Source organism: Apteryx rowi, unplaced genomic scaffold, assembly GCF_003343035.1.
Source record: "Apteryx rowi isolate R43461 unplaced genomic scaffold, aptRow1 scaffold_45, whole genome shotgun sequence".
NCBI lineage: Eukaryota > Metazoa > Chordata > Aves > Apterygiformes > Apterygidae > Apteryx > Apteryx rowi.
In genome coordinates, this window is record NW_020450705.1 from 2,443,085 (window position 1) to 2,468,751 (window position 25,667).

Sequence of the window (25,667 nt, forward strand, 5' to 3'; positions counted from 1 at the left end):
CAAATCTTTGTGCTGGAGTTGAGATTTGTGCAAGAAAGCACCGTGATTTCCAGAATATTTCAGTAATAAACACTGTGGAAACACAAACCTCAGACACTCACCCCCATTCCCTAGAGCCAGCTTGGGGTGGGGGGGTTCTTGCTAGAATTACGTTTGTTTATAAAAATATTTTCCAAAACGTTGAACCTGCGCAAACTCTGCAGAGCTAACGGCAGCTGTGGGCTGAGCCCTTGGAAAAATTTGCCTGTGCTTCACACCTCTCTATGCTATGCATATTTGTACAGTCCACATTTCCGCTTCAATAGAGTAAACTGCATTGTGCAAACGGGCATGATTTACTGTTAGGGTGTTAGGTATTAGCTCACTGTTTTGGAACTTGGCAGCTAAAGAAAAATGACTCCTCCCTATTCGGCTTTTGCAAGTGCAATTGGAGGAGGTCACCAAAGCTCATTTTCTCTTTGCTCTCCAGTTTCCATCTTGCAGCACCTTTGTGGGATTTGACATCTTTCCTTCCTGCTCGGTTGCACCACAGCACGTCAGAGCAGCACTTCCCAGAGCAGCCCACATACTAGCCAGGACTAAGACGAGTAGTCCTAAGCCTTCACAGCATGACCACCCCATGCTCGTCCCAACTGCTGCTCACACCGACCTGGTAAAACACTTCCTTGAGCAAAAGAAGCAGTGTGCTATCCTGCATCCTCCATCCAAAGACAGTGGAGAGTGCTTGGTCTCACAGCTACGGCAAAGGGCTGGCATCAAACGCGTAGCACAGCATTGCCACCCCGAGAGCCCCAGCCTCTCCTGCCTCCGTCACACCTGCGGGGGTGATGGCAGATAAACCAGCTGGAAAACTTAAAGATACCAGTTTGAAAGGCAACTGTACAGAGCAGAAAAATCAGAATGAGCCACATCTGAGAGTATCAAGCTTTAGGACATGACAAACCCCAACATCTAATTTACAGCACAGTTCATTTTAGTGCACTGCCCCCAGCTTATACTTGCGGCACATCATCATTTGTGACTTGAAAAAACTTGCCGTGCAACCACAGCTTGCTTTTTCCCTAGCCCCTTCGAGGGTGGGGACAGAGGAGCATCCAGAGGCTACGCCAGGCGGGGGCCGTTGGRCTCACAGCTGCACGCAGCGCTGGGCAAAGGGGATGGGACTGTTCGGCCAGCAAAAACAGCTGCCGTTGCTTGCTCACCCCGGGCATGGACTGGGCAGGGGGGGCTGGAGGACCACCCAGCCGGTCAGGGTATGAAAACCCTGGGGGTCCTGTCTGGCAGAGCATCGAGCCACTGCCCCTCACGGCCAGGGAGGCGCGAGGGCCCCGCCAGTGCCCAGGGTTGTGGAGGGTCACCCCGGCTTGGAAAGTCCAGGCCCACGGGTGCACTTTCTCCTTGTAGCCCACTGATGGAACTGGCGGCTTGTACTACCCACCTCTCTTCATGGGTGCAACCACCTAAACCCGCACAGGAACATCATAAACATCAGGGTTTGCAAACGCATTAAAAGCAACACGAAGAGATGAAGCTTGCCAGGCTTTTCGAAGGAGGCAGCTCTAACATTTCTCCTTACAAATAGCCACGTACCCTGCACTCCACAAGCCACTGCAATAGTCAAACCATTTGCCACAGAGCAGTGCACAAAAGTGGTCGTTTGAGCGTTTGCCAGTGCGAACGAGAGGGTTTCGCGTCAGCCTCTGGAAGGCAGCTCAGCTCCGCACCCCGGGCAGACCCAAGTTCCGCTTTTAGCCTTCGCGTTACACTTCATGCAAAGTGTTACTGCACATTCGCAGTGTTTTGCTAACTTCTTGAAAAGACAAGAGCTTTTCAGTCAGTATATCTCCAAACCACAATGTTTTCTGACAGCTTTACTGCGCTGTCAGTACAGCGCTGCGCGTGCTCCCGGCCGCCTGCCACGTGCGATTGACACGGCCGCTGCGCGCTGACAGCGGGAAAGTCTCGCCAAGAGCTATTCCCAATATCCCTTCCCGTGCTCCTCCTGGCAGCGTGCTAGGCTGGACTAAACTTGGTCACAGACACGACAGAAAAGGAAAACCCAAGGCAGTTTAGTGGGAGACAGAGCCAGCCCCTGGCAAACCTCAGGTTTAAAGCTCACCAGGAGTTGAGTCCCGCAGAGAAACTCGGGACTCCCGGAGCCAAAGGATTTACAGCCAGCAGGTGCTGCTGGGTGCCTCCCTTGGGACCCCGCAGTTTCAGGTCCCCGTCCGGTTTCCAGAAAACGCTGAACCATCAGGTTTTGGGGGGTGTCTGATATTATCCCTTTCTGACCACAACACGCAGGCAAATATTTCCTGTTTCTGTGTCTCAACTCTGCCTTATGTAAATTGGGGGAAAGCATTTAACAGCAGCAGAGAGGCGGCAGGGCTTACTTCAGTAGAGAGACTCCAAGCAAAGGCGTCAAGGAAAAAGTAATAGTATCCACAAAAAGGGGACAACGCTGTTCATCTGAAACGCTTATCCTACACAGTGCCTACGAACAAGGGCTGTAACGACCCCGGCTCTCCAGGGCTGCACATCTCCGTCCACGTTTCCAGAGCCCAAGGCCAGGAGGCACCTGGGGCTCTGGGACCTTTTCCAGCTGGGAAGGAAAGGTCGGGAGAGCCCCCTCCAGCCAATCCCCATCTTCAACCCCATCGTTTACTGCCCTGTCCCAGCAAACGCAGAGGGCAGGATCGTCACACGCTTTGGTGTGATTTTGTTCAGAGGTGCCATAGGCAAATTGAAAACCCTCAGCCGGGTTAGCGGGGAGAGATCTCATCAGCGTCGGAAGCCGCAGAGCCGGGCTTATTCAGCCAGCGCTGTCAGAGCACGCGTCAGCCGCCATCGGCTGGAGCAGAAAGAAAAGTAACAAGTCTCCAAGCATGAGATCGTGAAGCAAATAATCAGATAAAGCCCTTCGCACCGCTCGCTCGGAGCCTTCCTGCCCTCTGCGGCTTGGCAGAGCTCATGGGCAGCGCTCCCACACGCCCTCTCGCCCAAACGATTTGCCCGGAGCTTCGGCGCTCGTGTTCGAGGCTGGCAGCTCGCAGCCGGCGAGCCCGTGGGAAAGTCCGCCGAGAGAAGCGACGGCTTGGAGTCCCCACCGCGGCCAGGACAGGTCACCTCACACAGCGCCGATACCCTGCAGCCCCGTGCGCCTAGTCCCCCCCCGAGGTCCCAGCGCTGGCCCGACTCCTGGCACAGTCCTTCCCAAAGCACCTTCACCGGCCCAGCCCCACGAGGAGGAGGAGGAAGAGGAGGAAGAAGAAGGGGGCATTTGTGGATTTTACCACTTTCCCCTCTCTTACAGACCTCCCAGCCCCAGCACAGAGATCCGGAGCAGCCGCTCCCTGTGGCGGCGCCCGGAGCCGGCGATCGCGGCAAACCACAGCCCCGGCGCAGAGCCCTCAGCCGGCGGCGCGGCACGGGGGCGACGGCGGTGCCGAGGCGGCACGCGGCAGCCACCCGCCGCCGGGACCGGGCGCGCGGCGCGGCCGGCAGTTCCCCCTGCCGGCTCCGGGGCGCAGCGCTCGAGGCCCTTCCCGTGCCGCGGCCCCCGCGGCTCCGGAAGGAAGGAAGCCCCGTTTGCAACCGTCTGCCCAGGCCCTGCCGCGAGATCTCAAATCACAGTCCCAAACCAAAGGGGTTTTGCAGGACAGAGAAATGCTGCGTTCCCCGAGAATAAACTGGTGGCGCTCAGCCTCTTTGGGGGAAAAGAGAGCAATTTAGAGCAATCACGAGCGCGACCTTCTGACCCGAGCACCACGGTGTTTCCTTTCGAACCAGGTGACAAGGAGGAGCAAGACTGCGTGACGCGTTAAGTGTCTTTAATCCAAAGGACTGAAGAGCAGACCATGAAGATTAGTAAAAGCCAACAGACAAAAAAAAAAAAAAAAAAGATAAAAACCTGTTTTTAAAACAAATTAAAATTCCATACAGTGTCTAGAAGATCACCTAAAAACTAAACATTTCCTTAAAAAAAATTTTTTTTTCCCATTCGAACACATTAAACGCAGTGAAACAATATGACAAATAATAATTCATGGACTAAAGACTCGCGAGTAGCCGTTCTGCTGCCGGGAGCAGAGACTCATTTCCCGAGGCCGCCCGGGGCGATGAGGCAGGGGCTGCCGGCACCGCGCGGGGGGCGTTYGCCACGAGCCCCGGCAGGGAGCTTGGCGCTGCCGCCCCAGCCGAAGCCGCGGCCCCGCCGCTCCAGGATGTTTCCAGCCCCTCGCCCTCACGGCAGCCGCTTTTCCCGGGGGAAAATCACCCCAGGGAACACGCGGCTGCYGGGGGAGCAACAAACAGCCCCGAGCTGGGGGGACCCAGCAGCGCCCCAGGACCTTTCCGCAGGCGGCGCGGGAAAGGGACGGGGGAGGCGGCAGGGAAGCGTCTTTCCCACACCCCTGCAGACAGGAAGGGATGAGTTTGGGGCAGGGAAAAGGACTGTCCTGCTGCGTGGGGCCCCCCCATCCCRCCGCGGGGGCTCCCGGCAGCGTCCCGGGGGAGCAGGTTTCTCCGCGGCCCCCGCGGCAGCCGGTCGAATCCCAGGAGGGCCGGGGTGCCCCGGGCGGCGCGTCGGGGGGCTGCACCGAGCCCTTCCCTCCTCCCCAAACTCCCTGAGATCAGAACTGAATTCCAGGCACACGGACAGACTGCAGCGGGCAGCGCRGCGAGGAGAGGCGGGCGCCCGGACCGCCGCACCCACGTCCGCACGCCGCCGCCTGCGCCACGTGCAGACAGACAGACAGACAGCGACACCAACACGCGCACACGCGGGACTCGGGAAGAGCCCTGCGCACACCTGGGTAGAGCCAAGGCTTCCAGCTCAGGGAGGATTTCTGCYACGATGCTTTAAAAGTAGCCGTTTTCCAGCAAAGAAACACGCCATCCACAGGGACCTCCCAAGCCAGCCGCGGTGACGGCGGCAGAGGAGAGGGGACCGGAGCCCGAGGACAGCCCGGCCCCAGCCCCGATGCCACCCGACGGGCCACCGCATCGGCACTAGCCGCAAAGCCAGAAGCCCGTGTCTCCACCCAGCGCGCCGCACAGGGACCACGCTGTCTGGGTTTCAGCTCTACAGTAGTTTTTAAAAAATATTTATACATCATATACCCTAAAAAGGTCACCACAGGAATTTCCATGTCTTTGGAAGGAAGGAAAAAAAACACAAAACTGTCTCACAAAGGAAAAAAAAATCCAATTATCGGCATCGTTCACCTACAGGACAAAACCCCCCCAGCCGAAGCGTGTGGATCCTACAGGGATATCTCACCGCCTGCTCCAGAAAGGTCAGAAACACAGGTGAGTAGCTAAAAATATCTAGTCTGGTATAAATGTCTGAATTCCATGCGCTTGATATAACAGTCTGTCTCTTTTTGTCTTTTTCTTAAAAAAAATATATATATAGTTATTGCTTTCTCAAGGGCCAGCAGGCGCGGGCACCCTCAGTGCGGGAGCGCTGCTGGCTCAGCAGGGTTTGCTTTCTTCCGCCTCTTCATGAGCAAAGGGTTCGAGGAATCTTCAATTTTCTTAATCTTGATTTGTTCATAGTCCACTCGCATGGTGGCCAACGCGCTCGTCATCTCCTCCTGYGGACGGGGAGGGAAACGCAGAGCCCGGTTAGCGCCGGCAGCAACGCCCTGCCACAACCCGCTGCAACCCCTGCCCAAGCCGGGGAGAGGGCTCAGGCCAGGGTCACCACCAGCTTTCTGGCCTCCAGCCCAAACAGGTCCAAACGCCAGCACGGAGCTCATGGACCTGCCACCAGCTTTTCCTGCCCCGTCCCAATTTCAGGACTGGGGAAAGTGGGAGTTCGGCACATCCTTTTGGGAGCTGTTCTGGTGGAAACGACCTTTCCCCCCGCCCTGTTACACACTTGAGTTTCAATTCCAGGATAACTTACTCCAATTTCTAACCTGCCCCATAAGAGGCAAAGGCAGAACGGGGACAGTCCCAAAACGACACCGGAGTCCAGGTGAGACGCAGGGCGCTTGCAGGACGGCAGCACCGAGCGGCTCAGGGCAAACGCGATYCAGAGAGCATTTACCTTCACGTCCTCCCACAAATCCTTCTCCTCCTTCAACACGCGACTGGTGTGCAGCGGGGTCTGGGGCACCTGCATCGATTGCTGCGGAGAGAGACGACGGATGAGCCGTGGTTGAGAGCTGCCGGCGCTCCCGGCCGCGGCCCAGGACGCCCCGCGGCACCAGCRGCCGCGCGCTCACCATGATCCAGGGGTGGTTCATGAACTCCGTTATCGTCATGCGCTGGGTCGGGTCCGTCTTCAGCAGGTTGCGGATCAGCTGTTTAACTGAAAGAGGTGGTGCAGGGACGGGCGTGAGCAGGGCCAAGACGAGCTTTCCGCCGTGCCGCGGGGGCACGCTGCAGCCAGCGCCTCCGCACGTCTGCCGGCACCTCCCAGCTCCTCTGCGCTACAGACATCAACCCAGCAAAAGCCTCTCGACCAAAGAGGCAAAGCTACTATTTCAAGGAGACGTGACTGATGAGAATAACCCACGTTCACCTTCCAGCACCACCGCTGACCCCAGTGGAACGGGCTCCCGCGGACACGAGCTCCTCCTGCCCCCAGACAGGGGCTGATCATAACAAAGGCTAGTGACATTTTTACCCTGATGGGTGTGGAAAGTCACTCTGCACCATCAGCACCATGAGGCCCTGGGACGTCAGTGGTGACAACGCTCCCAAGGTTCCCCCGGGGCTGGAARGCCGGCGGGGACCAGCCTAGCTCTGGCAGGGCAAAGACAAGCCCACGTGGCCCACGCTACGGCGCTTACCTTCTTCTGATACTTCGGACCACTCGGGGTTGGGAAATTCATACTGGCCCATTCGGATGCGCTTCTTCATGCCCGGAGAAATGGCCAGGCCGTGGTTGGAATAGAAGGGGGGATACCCACACAGCCTGGGCAAAGGAAAGCAAGGTGAGAGTCAACATGCGGCGTGGAGAGAAAACAGCCTTCAGACTGGTCTGGCCTATCGGAAGCGTAGAAGAGCACGTGGCTTCCCAGCAGCATCCTCAGAGAGCCAAAGCTGGTTATTTATCTCAGGAGCGCCCTGCACATGGGAGCYGCCGTGAGCGCAGACAGGGGAAGGACCTGGCCAGGGACCCGGGAACTCGCTGGGGACGCAAGAGTCCAAATACCAAGGGAAGAGAAACATCCAAAGAGCCTGGGAGTGAGGACGCAAACCTAAGGAGGAGAAGGCTCAGCGTGGAGCAAGGAAAGCTTCACCAGCAGTGCGCTCCAGCGCCTGCGGGAGTTGGCAAGTCCTGGGATCCCCCAACCCCGGCAGGTGGACAGGGTGCAGGGCAGGCGCTGGACCCTGGGAACACCTCTCCCACCTTCAGCTGCGGGGCTCGGTGCAAGCTACACTCAAGGGTTGCTTCTAAAAATTCCATGTAGCTGTATTTTTAGACACACAAGCATCTCTGAAATCCTGCCCGACTTGACCTAAAAAATCTTCTGCCTTCTGGAGATCCATTTACCGGCCCAGACAGCTCTCTGCTCTACAGCTGGGAAGGCAGCATTCCCGGCACATCCCGGCAGGCCCCGGGGCACCCACGCGCAGCACAGCCCCTCCGCAGCCTGGCGGGCGGCACGGCTCCGGGGGAAGCACCGCTCCTTGCCCGGCRGGCAGGCAAGCTCGAAAGCGGCAGCTCCCCGGCTAACGCTGACCAGGACGGCAGAGGAGCCCGGAGTACTCACAGAATATACATGATGACACCCAGCGACCACATGTCACAGGACTTGTCGTATTTCTCCGGGCCCAGCACCTCCGGGGCTAGCGAAAGACAAACAAATTCCCAAGCGTCAGACACGTCGGGCAAGGGGATGCCAGAGCTYAACGCACAAATGTCCTCCCAGCAGCGAGGTGCTGCCTCTCGGAGCCAAGGAGCACCGAGAGCTGTGCAAGGCTGCAGCCCGGACGCGCGAGGGACCCTTCCTACAGCACCTGCTCGGAGCGGCGCTCGYTGCACACACGGCTGCAACGTTCCCCTCGAAACACCTCCGAAAGGAGCCGTCTCAAACCCCGCTCTATGGACAGAGGGTTGGAGCTCGCTGCAGATGTGATGGCCCGCAGCACGGAGGAATTGAGATGGTCTGATCTGAGCTTTCTTCTGGTTTTACCCACCGACTCTGGCCCTCATTCACTTACAACACCAACATGGACAGGGGATTTTCAATGCTTGCAAAAAATGGGAAAGCTCAGGCTCCCCACAACTTACCCACATAATAAGGTGTGTAGCACGGAGTGGCCAAGGAGTTGTGTGTGGTAGTTTCTTTAGCAAAGCCAAAGTCAGTGAGTTTTAACACAGCATTGGGCCTTTTTGAGGTGTACAAGAGGTTTTCTGGCTGTGAAAACATAAGGAACAAAAAGCAAAAATAAGAGCAGCAAAAAGCATCGGACTTGGCAGCGCTTATCAAGGCAGAGACCGAGACCRGGCCCTGGCACCACCAGGTGCGCACGCAGCACGGTACCTTCACATCCCGGTGCGCAATGTTGATCGAGTGCAAATACTGGATGGCTTCCCCGATGCTCTTCATTATCTCTGAAGCTTCTGAAGCAGCAACAAAAACATCGAAAGCATCATAATTCAGTTACTCAACATGAGCTCTTCTCCCTGGGTTATCCARGGAGCATCTACAAACCCGGAGTCAAGGAGCAGGCCAAACTCAGCTGAGGCTGAGGCTAAGAGGTTTTCCCCTACCCGAAACCTCCCTTTCCTAGCAAGCTCCAGGCATGATCCTAAACACTAAACAGCATGAGCAAAGAGGAGGACTTGCTCCTGGACAGGGAGAGGCTTAATGGTCCTCAGGTGTCACCAGGGACCTGGAACCTGCAGGGCTGGAAAGAGCTGGGGAAACTGTCTCCACCGGCTGGGAAACTAACAGGGAAATGGGCTTGGGGTTTGGGTTTTACAGAAACTTTTCTGAGCCACAGGGGCAGAGCAGATTAAATTGTTTTATCTCTATGAAAACCACAGCCTCAAAATCTCATTTTTTGGACCAGGAGGGAGCATTTCTGAAGGTCACTAAAGTTCCTGAGGGTGCTGGAGCAGGATGGAAGGGGTGAAGAGGCAGCACAATTTGAGGGGACCCATATTTGCTGGAAAAAACACCCCTTAACTCTGCTCTTGACTGACAGGGAAAAGCTGGGCCATGAGTAGCAACTGGGCACACATATCGAAACCCCTCATTTTCCAAATGCAAAATCCTGCTACGGAGCACATTTAGAAGAGCAATTGASGGCATGGGTGTAATCAGAGACGTTCCTATGAATGGCAAGAAACTGTCCAAAGATTAAAACGAAAATCAGTGTTGACTCCATACCCCGTTCAGTGAAGGCCTGGTCTCCCCTATCTTGAATTCGACTAAAGAGCTCCCCACCATCCAAGCTGAAACACAGAAGCAAGAGGCATTAGACAGTTAGGTACCGATTCCCCACCTCAAATGTGGTCCAACAAGCCTTCAGGAGCAGCGCTGACCTTTTTCTGCAAAGCGGCAGTGCACCCGCAGCTTTGGGGAGATGCCCCAACTCAAACAATATCAAAGTCACTGATGCTCAGCCAGGAGCCCTACAACTAAGCAAGCCGTCCAAGCCCTTAGGCTGGCGCTTCTGGGCACAGGGCGTTTCAGACTCTTTCTCCTAAAAAGCAGGGCAGAGGATTCGCACATCCCAGCGGGGACGCAAGGTGTGAACGGACGTGGTCTCCCTGTCAACCCACAGTGGCCATGCAGAAATGTGTTTACAGTAAAGACAGCAGGCTGCTCTAGAAGTGTGGAGAGAGTTCCCACCACATTTGGCCTACTTTAGCTCGCAAGCCAAACAACCTCACCAGTCAAATTAAACCCACAGGGCACGGAAGTGCTGAGCTCAGATTGCTCGCGCTGGGGAGGCGGCAGCCGCGCTGCCGGCAGCGGTCGGAGCATGGTGACACATACCATGCGCCCAACAGAAACCGCGTTGCGAGGAGACTTCCCAAGTGCCATAGCAAATAGGGCACARTGCAACAGCGCGTGACTGCTCCAACACGGTCTGCACAGGACAGTTCACGATGGCTCAAAAACGGGATGGGGAGAGACTGATTYCCCCAACAGCAGAGCAAGCTCACAGGCAAGGTGCCGGAGAAGAACCAGGAGAAACTTGCTTGGTTCCCTCCCCTATTAAAGACTCCCAAGTTACCCTAAAGAGAAACTCAGCTCCGTGATCTCCACTGGTGAAAACAGGGATAACCTGTCTCTCTCTTATCTAATTCAACCAGAAATGGTTTCTGGCTTTCCCAGACAGCATCGCCTGTAAGTGCCCTTTACATTAGCCAGACATCTGCAGTACAGGTAGTGAACACCCATCCGGGCTGATACTGCCCTGAGCGCCCAAGGAGAGAGAGCATGTTCACGTTAAAATCAAATACTGTTATTTTGAAGGGAGACACCAGCCAAGGCTCAGCTGCAGGAGTGGGAGGGAGCTGCCGCACAGCACGGCTCCTTGGCTTCTGCCAGACTCTTAGAGAACACCGTGCACTCAAAGGTTGTTCCAGTCAATCACACCCGGAGCAGCCCTCAGACACTGGGCGGCTATCAAAAAGATTCTTTGCACGAAGCTTTCATTGCTCGGAAGATTATTTTCTTATTATTCAGCTACTGCTCTCTTCACACACAAGTAGACACGCTGCACAAACCTTTCCGATCTCCAGGTGCCCAAGGTCTCGGTGTGATTCTTGAAAGCCTCTTCCCACACAAGAGAAGTCAGAAGCCCTTTGTGCGGTGGATCTGCAGCCTGCCCTTTCTCTACTCGCGGCTGCTCCTCACACCCTCTGCCCCCACCAGGCAACCTACTGGCTTGCCAGAGGAGAGGTTTTGGCAAGGAAGCTATATTAAATCACAGCTGCGGTTGGGATGTGGTTTCAATACTTTCCCCTTCATTCCTCCTCCTCCCCAAGTTATATCAAACATCTACCAGAATCAGACACGCTCAACTGCTGCTGCACTTCTGCCTAATACGCATCAATAAATCTGTCATTTCTGCTGCTCAGCTTGCTGCCCAACCAGACCACATCAGATGCTGCTGTGGTGCCAGCAACCCAGTGACTACCCATTACTTTCAATGGCCAAAGCGAGTTTGGTTATGATCCATCTGCTTTCAACTCACAGGCCTGAAGCCTATGAACATCAGAGCAAGTTTTCAGAATGACTCAGAGCCAGTTTAGCTCCTGTTCAGAGCACACAGCACTTTGGAAGTCCGTCCCTTGAACACCTTTGACGCAACATCTCTTTCAGGTCTTGCTTCCCTACACCCTGCAGACCTCTTCCCCCTGCTGAGCGCCTTCCTGCTGTCACTAAAACCTTCCACAACACAACGGTGGAGAAATTTGCACACCCCCTTTTCTATATCATCCAGCCATCCCACGTGGCGAGGGCTGTAGGCATTTAGTGCCATGTTTCTGTACCAACTCTGCTCTAGTCCTTGGACTGCAAGGATGGAGGCTGTCCTGCTCCCCTTTGGTTTTTTTCGGCAGGGAGGTCACGGGCAGATCTCCCAAGCTGAACTGCTTTTCCAGGAGGGCCACGGTCCGTTTTTCAGGTACCAGCACTGCAGGAAGCCTCAGCAGCTGGGCCGTCACCTTGGCATTATGCCCCAGCAAGCCAAGGCTGGGAGGGAGGACAGAAGGGCATCCTCTGACAGTCCCAAATGCTCTGAACTTCCTCATGCCTTCTCAACTACTTCAGGAGTCTCCAGAGCATTGGTCTTGCTGAGCCACACTTGAGAGAGGAGAAGGCACTTGGAGCATCGTCCCCTTTGCCGTCACTTACCACTCCATGACGATGAGCAGACACTTCCTTCCCTGGTAAAGGTTCTCGTAGACATCCATGATCCTAACGATGTGCGCGCACTGAGATGCCCTCCAGTGGAGCTCCACTTCTCTGCGGGCTTTAGGGCAATCCTGCAGCATCTGCAAGAGAAGCAAAACTGCATCAGTCTTGACCCTGAATCCCCCAAATCGCTGCACAGGAGAGCTCTTGCTGAGACGCTGTGATGCCCAGGGCAGGAGCCAGGAGCAGACAGGAGAAAGCGCAGAGGACAAGAGCCAGCACAGATGCTTTATGCCTGTGCCGTGGCAGGGTGAACACGGCCACGCTCTCTGCAAGGCCTCGATCTCCATCTAGTGGGAAGAGCGCGAAGGCGGCCGCCCCGGCACGCGCTGGGCCCCAGAGCACCTCGGAGCTACGGGACCATGCCGGGGTGCTAATCCTCACCTGAGCACATCTTGGGAAACACCCTTAATCAAATCTAGCAGGTAGGCAGAGCACAGCCGAAGGATGGCCTTCCCGGAACATCCGAGGGCAGCACTTTTATCCATAGTTTTGGTCGGCACGGGGTGGTGGCAGCACTACAGCCCCCCGGGCAGAGCCCAATTCCCGCGCCAGGAGGTGGTTTATGGGTCCCAGTTCCCCCACGAATCTGAGGCTCCGCACACCCTGCTCCTCGCCGCTTCTTTGCAACACCGTAAGATAATGAACAAGCTTCTTGCTTTCCACCTGCAACATCACACCTTCACGTGCCGCTAGAGACCCCTCACTCCCCTTTGCAGCCCCCCGAAGCGATGCCTGCAAAAGGTCGGCTGTGATGAGGCTGCCGCTGCACCGGGACCGCCGCTCGCCATGCGAGCGCCCCGCTCCCTGCTTTGCCCCTATTTGGATTCATTCATCACCTCGCGTTTAAAATTCCAGCTTTCTGCTGCCCAAGCCCGGGAGGATCCCGCTCTGTGCCCACAGATACGGCCCCGACGCAGAGCCCCGCGCGCCGCGGCTGCCGGGGGCTACCGCCTCAAGCCCCGCGCGCCCGAGCAGGCTCCCCGCAAGCCACCAGATGTTCCCAAAATAGCAGGATTTCCTCACAGGCAGCAGCAGCTCTTTAATGAGGCCCTTGACCTTCCCAAAGACAACTCACAGTTCCCAGGTGCAGGAAGGATTTGCTAGGCGCCCACAGACTATTAATTACCGTGTTCGTCAGGATAAACAAACAGCCTTAATTATTATGCTCCTAAATATAGAGCAACAAACGTGTCTATCCTGAGCGTGTTTCATCTTCCTTCCTGCCGCCAGCAGCTCCCGGGGCCGGGCTTGGCGGGCTCCACGGCCCGAAATACTCGCTGCTTCTGCCGCTGCACCCGGCTCTGCCCGAGCGCCGCAGCGCTCCAGCTGCTAGCGGCAGCCAGGCTGGCCGTAAAAATAATCGTAATAAAATAGTTATCTCCGCCACTTCCTCCGGAGCGTCCCGACCAGCCTGTGCCCAGGGGCTCGCACATGCCAGCAGCTCCGCACCCTCCCCGCAGCACGCGGCTGACGGGGCTCCGGTGCGGGCAGGACAGGGACTGGCGCACACGGAGCAGCAAGTGGAAACGCATCACATCCCCGGAGGGGAGGCTCAGGATGCAGGGAAGAGGAACAGCATCCAGGAGGTGCTTGGCAGGAAACATCAGTTTGGGTCATTTTAACAAGAGGGATGAGAAAACACCACTTCTGGCCCCACCTCAGCTCTCCGGATGCCATGTTGGGAAGTCGTGCGGCAGCGAGCGAGGGCTCACGGCTCAGCCCACGCTTCCAGCGGGATACGGCCCATGGAAGAGGGCCGGCGGGGCCGGGAGCTGAGCTAGAGCCAACGCAAACCAAAACGCTCGTTCCTGCCCCAGAGCGCTTGGGCACAGCGAGGTTGACGCGAGCGAGGACGGCCCGAAGCGGCTCTCGCCCGGGGGACGCTCGGGCCACGTTAACACGGCATCTTACGGGTCAGAAACGCCCCGGGCCGGGGTTAACAACCTCCTCCTCTAAAGCGCCGGCTCCGCCGCGGAGCCGCTCGCGGGGAAACCTGCCCGCAGGGGCCCTGGCTGAGCCCAGGCCTTTTCCAAGGGAATCACGGCAGCGGCAAGGACGGGGCCACGCTCCCCCTGCACCTGCTGCTCCTGGCATCGGAGGAGGACGGCTCCGAGCGGGAGGAGGGCTGGCATCGGCTAATTTGGGAGACTCGACGTGAAATTCTGAGCGAAGCCCAGTGCAASGCAGGTCACCTCCAGCTGCGCGGAACCGGCAGGACGGGCTGGGAGAGGAGCTCGTCTCGCCCGAACCCGGAAAAACTCGCGCGCAGATCGCTGCTGTGCCAAAGCCGTGCGTCCTCCGCGGGGCCGCGCAGCCCGGCAGAGCAGCATCCGGCAAGACCTGCTGCGGGCGAGCGCCGCCTCGACCGACRAAGAAAAGGTGTGGAAAAAGGAAAAAATGGCAACGGCAGAGGCCCGGCCCTCCTCCAGCGCGAGCGCGCGCCGGGGCCGATAAGCAAACAGGAAGCGCCGGTGCTATAAAAAGCCGAGCGGCGAGAAGAGCCACGGGAGAGGGGAAGAAGCCGCTGCGAAGGCTCCTCCGAAGGCCGGCGGAGCGGCGAGCGCCGGCGCCCGCGAGCACCCACGCGGGGGACGTGGGGACGCGCCACTGCCCGCCCGCTTCACCCCGAGCGAGCGGGAGCCGGCGGCCGGCTCCTACGGCTGGGCAGGTGCTGCTGCTGCTAAGCGCTGCATGGGCAGGAGGAAGCTAAGGGAGAGGGAAATTAAAAAAAAAATAAGAGTAAAAAACCAACTTAAAGGAAAACTAAGGTTGTTTTTCAGGTAAATGCAGCAAACTCTTAAAACACTTCTCCTACACAGCATCCCTGGCCTACAAACGCCCGGCAGCAGAGACAGGGCGACAGCACGGAAAGCCCCCGGGAGCGTTCCTATTGCTTGAGGGCACGAAAACGGGATCCTGCGGGATCCTGCAGGACCCCCCCTCCCCGGCGCGGGAGCTCCGCCAGCTGCAGGCGCCTGCCCAGCCGCCCGCCCAGGGCCGCAGGGGCCTGCAGAAAAGCTTCAGTATTTCCAGCTTTGTTCCAAAAAGGTCGGGGGCGGAGAATCAGGAAGTTTAAAAGAAAAAAAATAAATTGTAATTACCAGCTGGGAATATTGGACAGCAGGAAATAGGCAGTTAACGTAATTCTAAACAAGACAAACAGGAGAACAAAAATATATACCTATTTTTTAGAGGTTATTCAGAGCTCTTTTAAAGCAGCTTAATTGCATTTCTAATGAACTATGGGGGAAGCAGCCTCCATTACCTGCACAAGYACAGCAGTGACATTTGCTTTTGTATTCAGGCGCCCACAGGCAAGTAAACAGCTTCCTGACAGCTTTCCAAACACCCTATCCGCAATTCAGCTAAGCAAACAGGCAGGCCAGGCCGCCCTGCGCCTTCCCGCTAGCTGCGGGACGGGGGAGAGCAGGGCTCAGGCCGGGAGGGAGATTAATCCTCCTTAAGGGAATGATTTGCTCTATTTAGGAAACGTCCCCAGTAGCAGGTGACGGCAGCAGGAGCTGGATGCAACGTGCCCGCTGCAGCGGCGGTGGGAGCAGCTCGGGCCGGCAGGAGGAGACCCACGAGGGCGTTTGCACGTCCTGCCACGCACACGCAAACTCCGTCCCGTCGTGGCACGTGGCTGCTGCCGAAGACCGGGGTCATTCGTTCGGTTTGAGCTTCTCCTCCTCGCCCGCCGCCCTTTCTGCTCCCTGTTTCCCCTCTTCATGCAGCAGCTCACAGTTCCCACAGCCAACGACTTTCCCTTTGCTTCCTCTATCGTTCCTCTTCTAACAGCAGCCGTGAAACCCTCAGTGCTGACGATTGGGAGCGTTTGGAGGATTTAATTCCCAGTGCATGGGAACTGGTGATGTGCAGGGTCAGAAACGTCTTCTGGACTCGTTTCAGGCTGCCYGCAGACTCAGGAACACGGTCAGGCACAGGGCATGTTTGGGAAGGACGCTCTCCAAAAGAGCTAAGGTTACTTCTGCTGCTGTCCAAGGGAAACACYGRATATATGCTACACGGATATATCGGCTGGGGCTGGCTTGCCCCCCCGCACCGGTACCCTTCAGCCTTGCGTCTACCTCTGGGCGGGAAGGAAAGAAGCGCGGAGCAGGAGTAGAAAGGGCAGATATTTTGACCAAGGACAAATGCAACATTCCTCTTCCCTTCTCCCATCCTGTGCAGTTCAGTTGCTGCTTCTCTTTCTCCACTTGCAAATCATCGCTCCCCAAGGCCACGGCCGTTCCTGCAGCCCCCAGGTCGCTGCGCCGGGCCGGCAGCGCTGCCTGCTCCTCCGCACCCTGCGCCGGGGCAGGACACCGCTACACCGGCCGCGGGAGCAGGGAGGGACAGCGAGTGCCCGGTTGTCCCTATCCTGAGCACCGCATCGCCCTCCGCCTCCTCCGTCGGCCGTCCCCCAGCCCCACTGCACGCGAGYGCCTCGGGGCTGGAGAGCAACCCCAAAAGCAGGCTGCAGCGGGGGTGCAGGGGCCGCGCTTCCCGGCGGTCGGCGCCCTCGGGCGCTCTGCAGAACCAGCGACCAACGCGCGACCGCCAGCGCCAACACCGCACGGGTCCGGGCGGCGTTCAAACGCATCGCTGTCCTCGCCTACGGCAGGGGAAGCGGGGCAGAGACGAGCGCAGCTCGCAGCCGGCGCCCCGCCGGCACCCGAACCCCCGTTTTGCCCGGCGCTGCTCCGCACTGCCCCCGAGCCGTATTAACATCATTTCAGTACTGCAACGCAAAGCTATTTCTCCGCAGCCTGCTGCTCGCTCCGGCCATGTGAGCGCCGTCCCCAGCTATCCGGGTGCGTGTTTGGTAACACTGCCCATGGCCCTAATTTAGCTCCGGTATCCAAGGCGGCCTGCAGCTGCAGCAAYATTTATATTTCTTGGCTTGCAACAAGGAGGCTGGGATGGGAAAAACACCTTGTGTCTCCCCGCGGCTCAGAAAGGGTTAACCCACCCCTGCCCCGGGTCATGCGCCCCCACCCAGAGCACCCTGCCCAGAAGCGGGAGATTTTGCAACCAAAATAATCAGCCTTCAAAGCACGACCAGAGTTAACCCTTCCCGAGTGGGGAGAAGCAGGGCAGACAACAGAAGATGGATCATTTACTGGAAACTCTCCTCCCGGACACAGCTGGATTCAGTTCGGCTCCTTCCATCCCTGCTATCTCGTGTTCCCCCTCYGAGAGCAAACTGCTAAATACTGCAGCTGGGAAGCCAGCATGGAAATGAGAAATCCAAGGGAATCGCAACAGCCTTCTGTTGATGCTAAGGAAAAAATCTCAAGACCGTTGCCGTCTCCAGCCTGCTCTGCTCTGAGCATCCGCAGGGATACGAGCACGGGAAACGCCTGGTGGGTTATTATCCATCTGCAGCGTGTTCCCGCATCCAGGCCAAAGGGGAGAAGACTCCTCGAAGCCCCACAGAGCAAGACGGTGGCTCTGCCGCTGCAAAGTGGCCATGTAGACGGTACCTGGACCGGAGAACAGCAGGAAAAGCTTATGCCGGCCCCAGCAGGGCGAGCGAGCTGCGGCTCCCAAGCYGATAGGAAAAGCAGACCTGGCACGGAGCTGCCCGAGCCAGCCCCGAGGAGGAGCACRGTCCGGGGGCTTCAGCCTCCCTGGACAAGCCGCACTCAGGAGACTACAGCAAAGGCACCAGCGGATTTTAAAAGGTGCAAATAACCCTCAGAAAGGCAGCTACAGTCTGCTCCATCCCTCCGGACCGTCCCTCCGCCCCGGCCGGCGCGGGCAGGAGCGGATCCCGGCTGCGGCCTCGAAGCCGCGGGGGGAGGCACGGGCCCGCAGTAACCAGATCCCCGAGTTACGAAAGTGTCCCCGGCCGACGGGCAAGGGCAGCGCTGCCGGCTGAGGCTGAAACACAACCGTTCCCCAGGCTCCGCCGCCGCCTCCAAGCTCGGAAGAAACCACCCAGGCCCCGAATTCGTTACAGCAATTGCCTTTTACAAAAAGCCCTCTGCTAGAAACCTCCGAGCAAAACCTGGTTCCGCAGGCAAAGGGCTCGCGTCGGATGCATTTCCCATTACTGAGCAGGTTCGATGCGTGTCAAATACAGCCGTACAGGAAAGAAGCCAGTGTCCAAATTTTTGAGGGATTCTATCTTAGCAAAACACTAGTTTTCCCTTTGCTCCTTGCTCCCAAGGCTTTCCGAAGGCGCCGGACGCCAGAGCGGTCAGACAAGCCCATCGCTCCGCTCTGCGGCGGCTCCCTGCAGCCTCTCTGGGGCTGGCAGGTTTGCAGCGAAGAGCAGCAGCCCGTTGGCTCTGCAGACRAACGGCCCCTCCAGCAGCCGCTTAAAGTCAAAAAGTAAGAGACAGGGCCACCAGCCAGACCATCCTCTGGAGCGACCAGGGCTTCACTCCAAGACGTCAAAGGCCCCGGCTGAGCGGCGCGGACGCCACGGGGCAGACGCCAGAGAAACCAAGGGGGCGGCAGCGACACCCGCCCGGGCGCCTGCTCCGGCACCGCGGCCCGGCTGCAGCCCCGTCGCCCCCTCGCGCCACGCTTTGCCGTGCATCATGCCGGGATCCGCACGGGAAGGGAGAGGCGCCGGCGTTTGCGGGCGTCAGACCCCTCCAGGCACCGTTCGGCTCATGCTGGGTCGCCGCTGCCCGTGGCGCCGCAGGGGAAGAGACGGACAGAAGAGCGAGAGATGGATGCAGGATGGGTCACATCCGACATCTCAGCTAACGCTACGGAAGAGGGAAGCAATTGGATAGCAACGACGTTCCCAGCGGGGACACGAATGCCAGGAACGATGGCGAAATAACACAGGAGCCACGGGCGAGACCCAGCTCGGCCTCGCTGCATCCTCGCAGCCCTCTGGAGCTAATCCGGCAAAGCCGCAGGGGTCCAGGGATGCTGGTTCAGACCCAGCGCACGCGGACAGAGCGACCCGGGAGTCCCCGGTCCCCGAGAAGACCCTCCGCAGCACCGGCCATGGGGACACGTCGCCTCTCTGAGACGCGCAGGAGGGTGTGTAGGGACAGGCTGGACAAGACCGGAGGAGGAGAGAATGAAGTTCTGGAGATGACTCATGGGCTTAATGAAGGATAACACATCAAAGCAAAACATAATAGCTGGAGAAACTTCCAAGCAGCGAGGTCTCGGATGCAACCGAGAGCCTCCGAGAAAGCGGAGCGGGTGGCTGGTTGGGATAGGCAAGAGCCGGGCCAGACCGAGCGCCGCGGGACTGGGGTTACTCGCTGAGCACGTGCCGCCTTTCTTTTGCCTCCTCCCAAGTCCCAGGCTGGGCAGCCCCCAGGGACCACACACTGGCCCTGCTCCCGGCAGCGCTGCTCCGGAGATGTTCCCAACAGAGCAAGGAAGAAGCCAAGCCTCGTCCCACCTTCACGGCTTCTTTAGGAACTACGGAAGAGAAGTCAGGTCGCAAGTCCCAAACCCCATCGGAGGAATTACGTTACCAAACGCAGGGAAGTTCATATCCCGATAACGCTGCAGCAACAACTAAGCGCACAGCCCGGGAAGCCTCCCCCATCTGAACGGCTCCTCCAGAAACCTTTCCGTTCACCCCATCCGCACCGSCTGCACCCGCCACCACCAGCCCCGCTCAGAGCAGAGGCCAGGATGCTCTTCCGAGGTTGGGGTCGCTTCTGCTCCGCGCTGTCCGCGCACACGYGGCAGAAGACAGGCGCTGCCCAGAGAGCTTTAAGCAGCCCCAAGAGCTTTCCTCGCGTTTGCTTTTCAAAGGGAAAACGGGGAGAGGCGAGCTGGCCGAAGGAGCAGCAGAGCACGGGTCCCTTCAAAAAATAGATATGTATATTTTTATACCATCCTCTATAAAATTAACCTTCTGGAATTGTTTAAAATATTCCACATGCCGAGTTTGTCTGGCGGGGGGGGGTTGCTCCTCTCTCCACACCTCCCCCAAAGCCTCTTTTGCAGAAGCTCAGGAACGGTGAAGCTTCCAGCGCTTCCGAGCCTGCCTGGCGCAGCCCCAGCGGATGAGCCCGGTGCCTTTTTGCGGAAGAAGGCCCTCGGCGCCCATCACACGCGGCAGCGGCGGAGCATGGAAACGCCGCCGCGGAGGGGAAACGCAGCTGCCGCACGGCGCTGGCGGGAGGCAGCCGGCCGCGGTTGGGCCCGGACGGCGCCTCCGGGCGGGAAGGGGCCCCGCGCCCGGCGCTGCACGAGCCCCCGCGACACCCCGGCATCTGCTCCGTAGGTCCCCGGGCGGCAGATGCGGCGGCTATTCAGCCTTTCAGGCAGGGACAAAAGCCCGCGCGGGCCACACACAAAGGCGAGAGCCGGCCGGAGCCGCGACGGGAGCCACCTGCCAGGGGCCCCGGCCCTCCCCATGGGGCCCGACCGGGTGCCCGGCCCCCCCCCCACCACATCCTCTCGCCCTTTGGGGGGAAAAAACTCATTTCCCATGAGCAAAGCACATCCTTGGTGCCTGTGCAAGGGGCAGGAGGTGATGCACCTCGCCAGGAGACCCGAAGCATCTCACGGGGAACCCAACGCACYGGGGACACACGGGACCACGGGGTGAGAAGGGGACAGCGCAGGCAGCGAGCAGCGTGGGATGGCGAAAACTTATCCAAAAAAAAAAAAAGGCAGAAGAAACCCAAGGCAGGTGAACGGCAACAAGGAGGCAGCAGGAACCAGCCTCCCCTGACTCACCGTCTCATAGTGACGGCGCTACACAAACAGCCGGCAGGAGACAGCGTTTAAGGAAGATAAATAAATAGTTTCAGCTTCACATATCTGAGAAAAACAAAATTAAGGGACTATTCAGTTCCAAGTTTTTGTTGTGGGATCATCCTATTCTCACCACTTCAATGCGCATCAAAAGAAACGCTTGGTTTCGGTGACTCACCCGTTACTGTTCTTTCCAAAAGGCAGCCGGGCTCGGGTTGTGCAAGGAGAGAAGAGGGCTTTGGAGGAGGGGAGAGGGAAGGGTTTGCGCAACCTGGAACGCGCCGATCCGCCCGCGGAGCCCACCCCGCGGCCACCTGCCGCAAGCCTCGCGCAACGCCGGCACGCGGCAAGTACCGAGGCGTCCTCGGCTGCGAGGACCTAACGCTGCCGTAGCTCCACGCCGGCGTTAGGAGCACGAGAAACGCGAAGGGCTTTGGGCAAGTGACGCGGCCTTCCCGTGCCTCAGTTTCCCTCTCTGGAAAGCACACACAGATATAACCACTGTTTTATCTGTCCCTGTCTGGGATAGCCAGAAACTGTGCAGGGACAAGGATGCTCAGCGAGGAGACAGGGGACTCGGGACCTTGATCTCTGCTCAGCAGAAACGGAGAGGGGAACGTTTTGCCCCCTGGGTTTCCAGGTGGTTGCACCAGGGACAAGCCCAGAATGACACACTGCATATTCCCAGGCGTAGATCCCGGATCAGAGTTTCAGGGAAGAAAGAGAAGTGACCTGGGAGCAGCAAAACCCCCCATCAAACAACTTAAAGGACGGCAATCAAACCCGGAGAGACCACCGGGAGCAGGAGATCCCCGGGAGCGACACGAGCGGGCGCCGCGGCAGAAGGGGAGAGTGGAAGGAATTCAGGAAATAGGCAACCTGTTGTGTCACCGCTTATTTATAGAGCTGTGCGGAGAACAGCTGATCCGCTACAGGCAGAGGGGAGCGCTCGCCCACGGCCGGGCAGGACGGCTGCAAAACCACGCTCCAGCCCCCGAAAGCCTCGGGCCGGCGCTGGCTGCAAGGGCACCCGCGGCCTCGCAGGAGCCACGCGCTGCGCACGGGCGTCCTCCAGCCACCGGTCCCGCTCTCCGTATCTGTTATGGCCCCGGGCGGATCTTCCCCAGCGACAGGGGCGAGAACGGTGGCAAAAAATCCCCTTCCAGGCAGGTAGAGCTCACTGCCATCGCCGATCCCGGATAATTCCCAAGCCAGGACATCCGCTAGCAGGAACAGCTAGCGCTAATGCTTATGGCAGGTGCGGATCAGGCAGGGGGGACTGTCACAGCAAAGGAAAAGCTGCGGCCCCCAGGACCTTCATCTCTATCTGCACGATGGAAAGCAAAAGGCAGGCGAGAAGTTACGGGAGGGTGATTATCTTCAAGGGAAACGCACTACATTTGGCTGAGGCCAGCAAATCTGTTTCATGCCGAATCCCTTTATTCCCGTCTCCTTGCAAAACTAAGCCCCTTTGAGGCTTGTTCAGTTCTTCCTTCCCCGTCCCCTCCCCTGTATCTAATAGGATTTCCTGAACTACTGAATGGGAAAGTACATACATGGGTTTTTACGATAGGAAGTGCTTCACATTTACAGGTGCGTTTAATACAGAAGCAAACGCTAATGTAAACCATTAACTCGGCAGCGACCTACGTACTTTGCACTTCCCTTCGAAACACACGCACACAGCGCAAAAACCAGCCGGGAGCGCAGCAAGCGCCGGGCAGCAGGCTGGCACATCCCGGCGCCCACGCGTCCCGGCACGGGTCTGCCAGGCTTTCCCTCATGCAGCCGATAAAATGTTCCTGCGAGGCTCCCAGCGAAACYGCTGCTTGGCCGGAGCAGGCAGCGGTCGCTTTAGTTAGGCACCTTTTCGGCCCCCCGCTATGCCGCGAGCCGTGGCGCCGCGCGCTTCCTCTGCCTCCCACCTGCCCGCTGCCTTCAGCCTGCCGACGCCACTCTGCCTGCCCCAAACCCAGCGCTCCCYGGGGCCGGGTCCAGCAGCGGCACGTTCCCGCGGGCAATACGGCCGCTGCGTTCGCCCTCCGGCGCCTGGCACTTGTGTTTGCCCGGCTTCCCGCTAACACGGGTCTTGGAGCAGCAGGACCCGATGTGCACGCGTGTGCATAGAGATTTTTTTAAATAAGCAAAGCCCTTCGAGGCAGACCACGCTCCGCGCACAGCTCTCCCTGGAGGGACATTCGGGGGAACAACCCACACTGGGCGGACGGACAGATGTTTCCCACTCACCCACCCAGCAGCACCGGCAAACACCGGCGCAGCGATGCGGGAAGCGGATACACCCCCAGAGCGTATTTATACCATCGGTGCCAAGTCCGGGAAGGGTGTTTGTTTACGCGGCCTTGGAGCCCGGTGACGTACAGCACGTTGCACGTCGCTCTGCCCTTTCCTCGGCTCTTTGTTTAGGAGAGCGTCGCCCTCGCCGCAGGCTTTGCRAACACCGGGATAGAGCAAGCGCCTTCCCGAGGCGACGCGCGCCGGTTCATCCCGGAGGTGGCCAGAGAGCCGGTGCTTTCGCTGCAAGCAGGTTTTGCTTTCTGCCGGGGGGAGGCCGAAGCAAGAGCACCGGGGGATTTCGTAACGCCCTTTCGTCTCCCGTGGCYGCGCGTTTCCCCCGAACCGCAAGGGCAATACTGTAGGCGAAAGCCTGGATTTTGAAGCGATGCAATGAAAGCAAGCAAGAAGCCGCGAATCCTCGCAGGCAGAGGACTGCCCGCGCTTGCAGCAATCCCCCATGCCCAGGAGCGGCCGCACAGAGCGATGGAAACTGCTCTCGCGGGAGAGACCTTTTCCCCCTCTCCGCCAACCGCCTCTAAAGCCTGCTCCCRTTACAAGGTTCTCCCTAACAAAAAACATCATAGAGCAAGGAGTCGACAGCATCGGTGTTATATGCTTGCACCTTTTAAATATCAATTAAAGCGTGTGCACTGGGGGAAAGGTTTGCTGATCCCTTCGGGGATGCCCAGCACCCCGYTGCTGGACAAGTCCCACCACCCGGCTCCAAGCTCGCCGAGCTCTTTGCAGCGCAGCGGGCAGCGGCGAGAGCATCCCGGGGCAGCGGCGGCGCTTTACCGAGCCCCGGGGCACGGATCGGGCACGGGGGAACTGCTCCCTCGGGGCTGGCCGGGAGGGCTCCCAGGTCTTGCTCCGTAAGACTTTAAGCTTCCTCAATCCCACTTATTCATGGAAAGGGCTCAGGGCCGGAGGGACGCTGGACCCAGGCAGCTGCCAGACAGTCCGGCCTTTGTGCTGCTCTCAGCTGCCCTCCCAAAAAGCTGCTTCCAAAAGTCCCGACGTTTCTCCAAATGCAAATCCCTGCGGCAAGAGGCGGCACGTTTATACGAACCTGGCGCGTTGCTACGGCCTCTCGGGCACAGAGGCCCAGCTCGGCTCCGGCTGCCACCGCAAGGCCTGGACTAACTCCGAGCCGGCAGAGTCCGTTTGCTCAGGGAGGGGGCGAGATCAAGCCTCCAGTTCTCTGTATGAACATGGACATCACTAACCGTGGCCCCCCYACAAGAGGATCAGGCCAGCTTTATCCCCGTCCCCCCTACAATAACGCTTAACGATCTTCCCAGGGCTGCCGAGAAGGTTTGTGTCAGAGGCAGGCGCAAAATCCAGGTGTTTTTTGCTCTCAGTGCTCTTCACCCAGCTGTTCTCTCCCTCCAGTGCCCCCAAGCACAGGGACTGGAAAAGATGCCGTTCCTATTTAAGGCCAGTTGCTTGCAAGAGATCAGTTTTAATTAGCAATAGCCAGCCTGAGCGGAGCTAGCCCATTCCAAAAAATGAAACTGCACAGTGTTAGCAGCTAGAAGCTTTGGGAAACCGTCCCCTCCGAGCTGTCGCACCGTAGCGGACAGCTCCGGCTGCCTGGTGCAGAAGGAATGCACCTAGAGAGCACCTCCGGTGTCCTCTGCCCGCTGGCCTCGTGCACAAAACACGTTCTTCGCTCAGCTCCAGAGGTTAAGTAACTAAAACCCTTGAGGCAACGCTACTGCATCTCAGCCTAATCCTCCTTCCCGGTGATGTTTGCCTGGTTACTTCAGTTTAGTCTCTGGACAGGCACAAATAGGAAATGGATGTCTTGGTAAAAGCCGCAACTGTCTGACCCGCAGAACAGAGGCCGTCGCTGCTGCAAGCACCGTGCAAAACTCATTGGTCAGATGGGGAGCGAGACGTTCGGAGCTGAGCTATGGAGAGCAGCCAGAAAACTCTCCTTGCTCTCGCAAGCTGGATCTAGCCAGACTAGATCTGCCCTTCAGTTCCTCAAGGTAAAACCCATAAATAAGGATACACGCGTGTAGCCAGCGGCACAYGGGGCAGGGTAGCAGCTCTGAAGCCACGCACGCCACTGCACCAGCCCACCACGGAGGCAGAGAGCGGGTAAATCGGCTCCAAGGGGCCCAGCGCCCAGTCCAGCAAGTCCACCAAAGGGGAATAACCGGGGTGGGAGAGGAGCGAAGAGGGAGATGCTGAAAGTCCTGCTCTGACACAAAATGAGCCCCCGAGTCATTTAAGCGGAGCGGCGAGGAGCGGCCAGCTCCCCGGACGAAGGACTGTGCCCAGCCTTTCGGAGAAGGCTCCGCGTTCGTACGAAAGCAGACAGGAAAGAAGGGAGGTTCCCGCACTCAGCGGTCTCGGCCAAGAGCTAAAGCTGAAGCAACTTTCCCACCGGTCCCAGAGAAGCTGCTCTTGATCAGCTGCCACTCAGGGGGGGGAAGAGCTTCGTTTCCTTGCAGGAAAGTCCACTGAAGACAAAAGAAAAGGCTTGGAGAGCCTCACGGGAGCACGCGGGTTAGCAAGAGCAAAAGCATCCCACCCAGACATTAAGGCAGAGGATGGCCGAGGCCGCTGCGACACTCCCAGGTCCCCCAAAAGGGCCTTTGCGGCCGGCAGCGCGCCCGCCCGGTGGCAGAACCAGTCCCACCAGCTGGATTCCTCCCAAAACCCGGCGGCCAGGCCGAGGGCGGCTGAGTCACCGTTTCACCACGAGGGTGATGCTGCTCCGACGACTGCACGGCTGTTAGTACTGGCAGGCGCTGCTGGAAACCCGCA

At 58.4% G+C, this 25,667-nt stretch overlaps 1 protein-coding gene across 1 annotated transcript; it reads right to left on the reverse strand.

Annotated features, from left to right (window-relative positions):
* Positions 1 to 3,813: 3,813 nt before the first annotated feature.
* Positions 3,814 to 25,667, reverse strand: MAPKAPK2 (mitogen-activated protein kinase-activated protein kinase 2). Its single transcript, XM_026077277.1, has 10 exons — positions 25,592 to 25,667; positions 11,838 to 11,977; positions 9,357 to 9,421; positions 8,505 to 8,584; positions 8,252 to 8,378; positions 7,731 to 7,806; positions 6,804 to 6,928; positions 6,234 to 6,319; positions 6,056 to 6,136; positions 3,814 to 5,597 (listed from the first exon to the last, which is right to left on the reverse strand). Exons 2-10 carry the CDS (start codon positions 11,975 to 11,977, stop codon positions 5,454 to 5,456), a joined length of 924 nt encoding a protein of 307 aa, XP_025933062.1. The 5' UTR covers positions 25,592 to 25,667; the 3' UTR covers positions 3,814 to 5,453.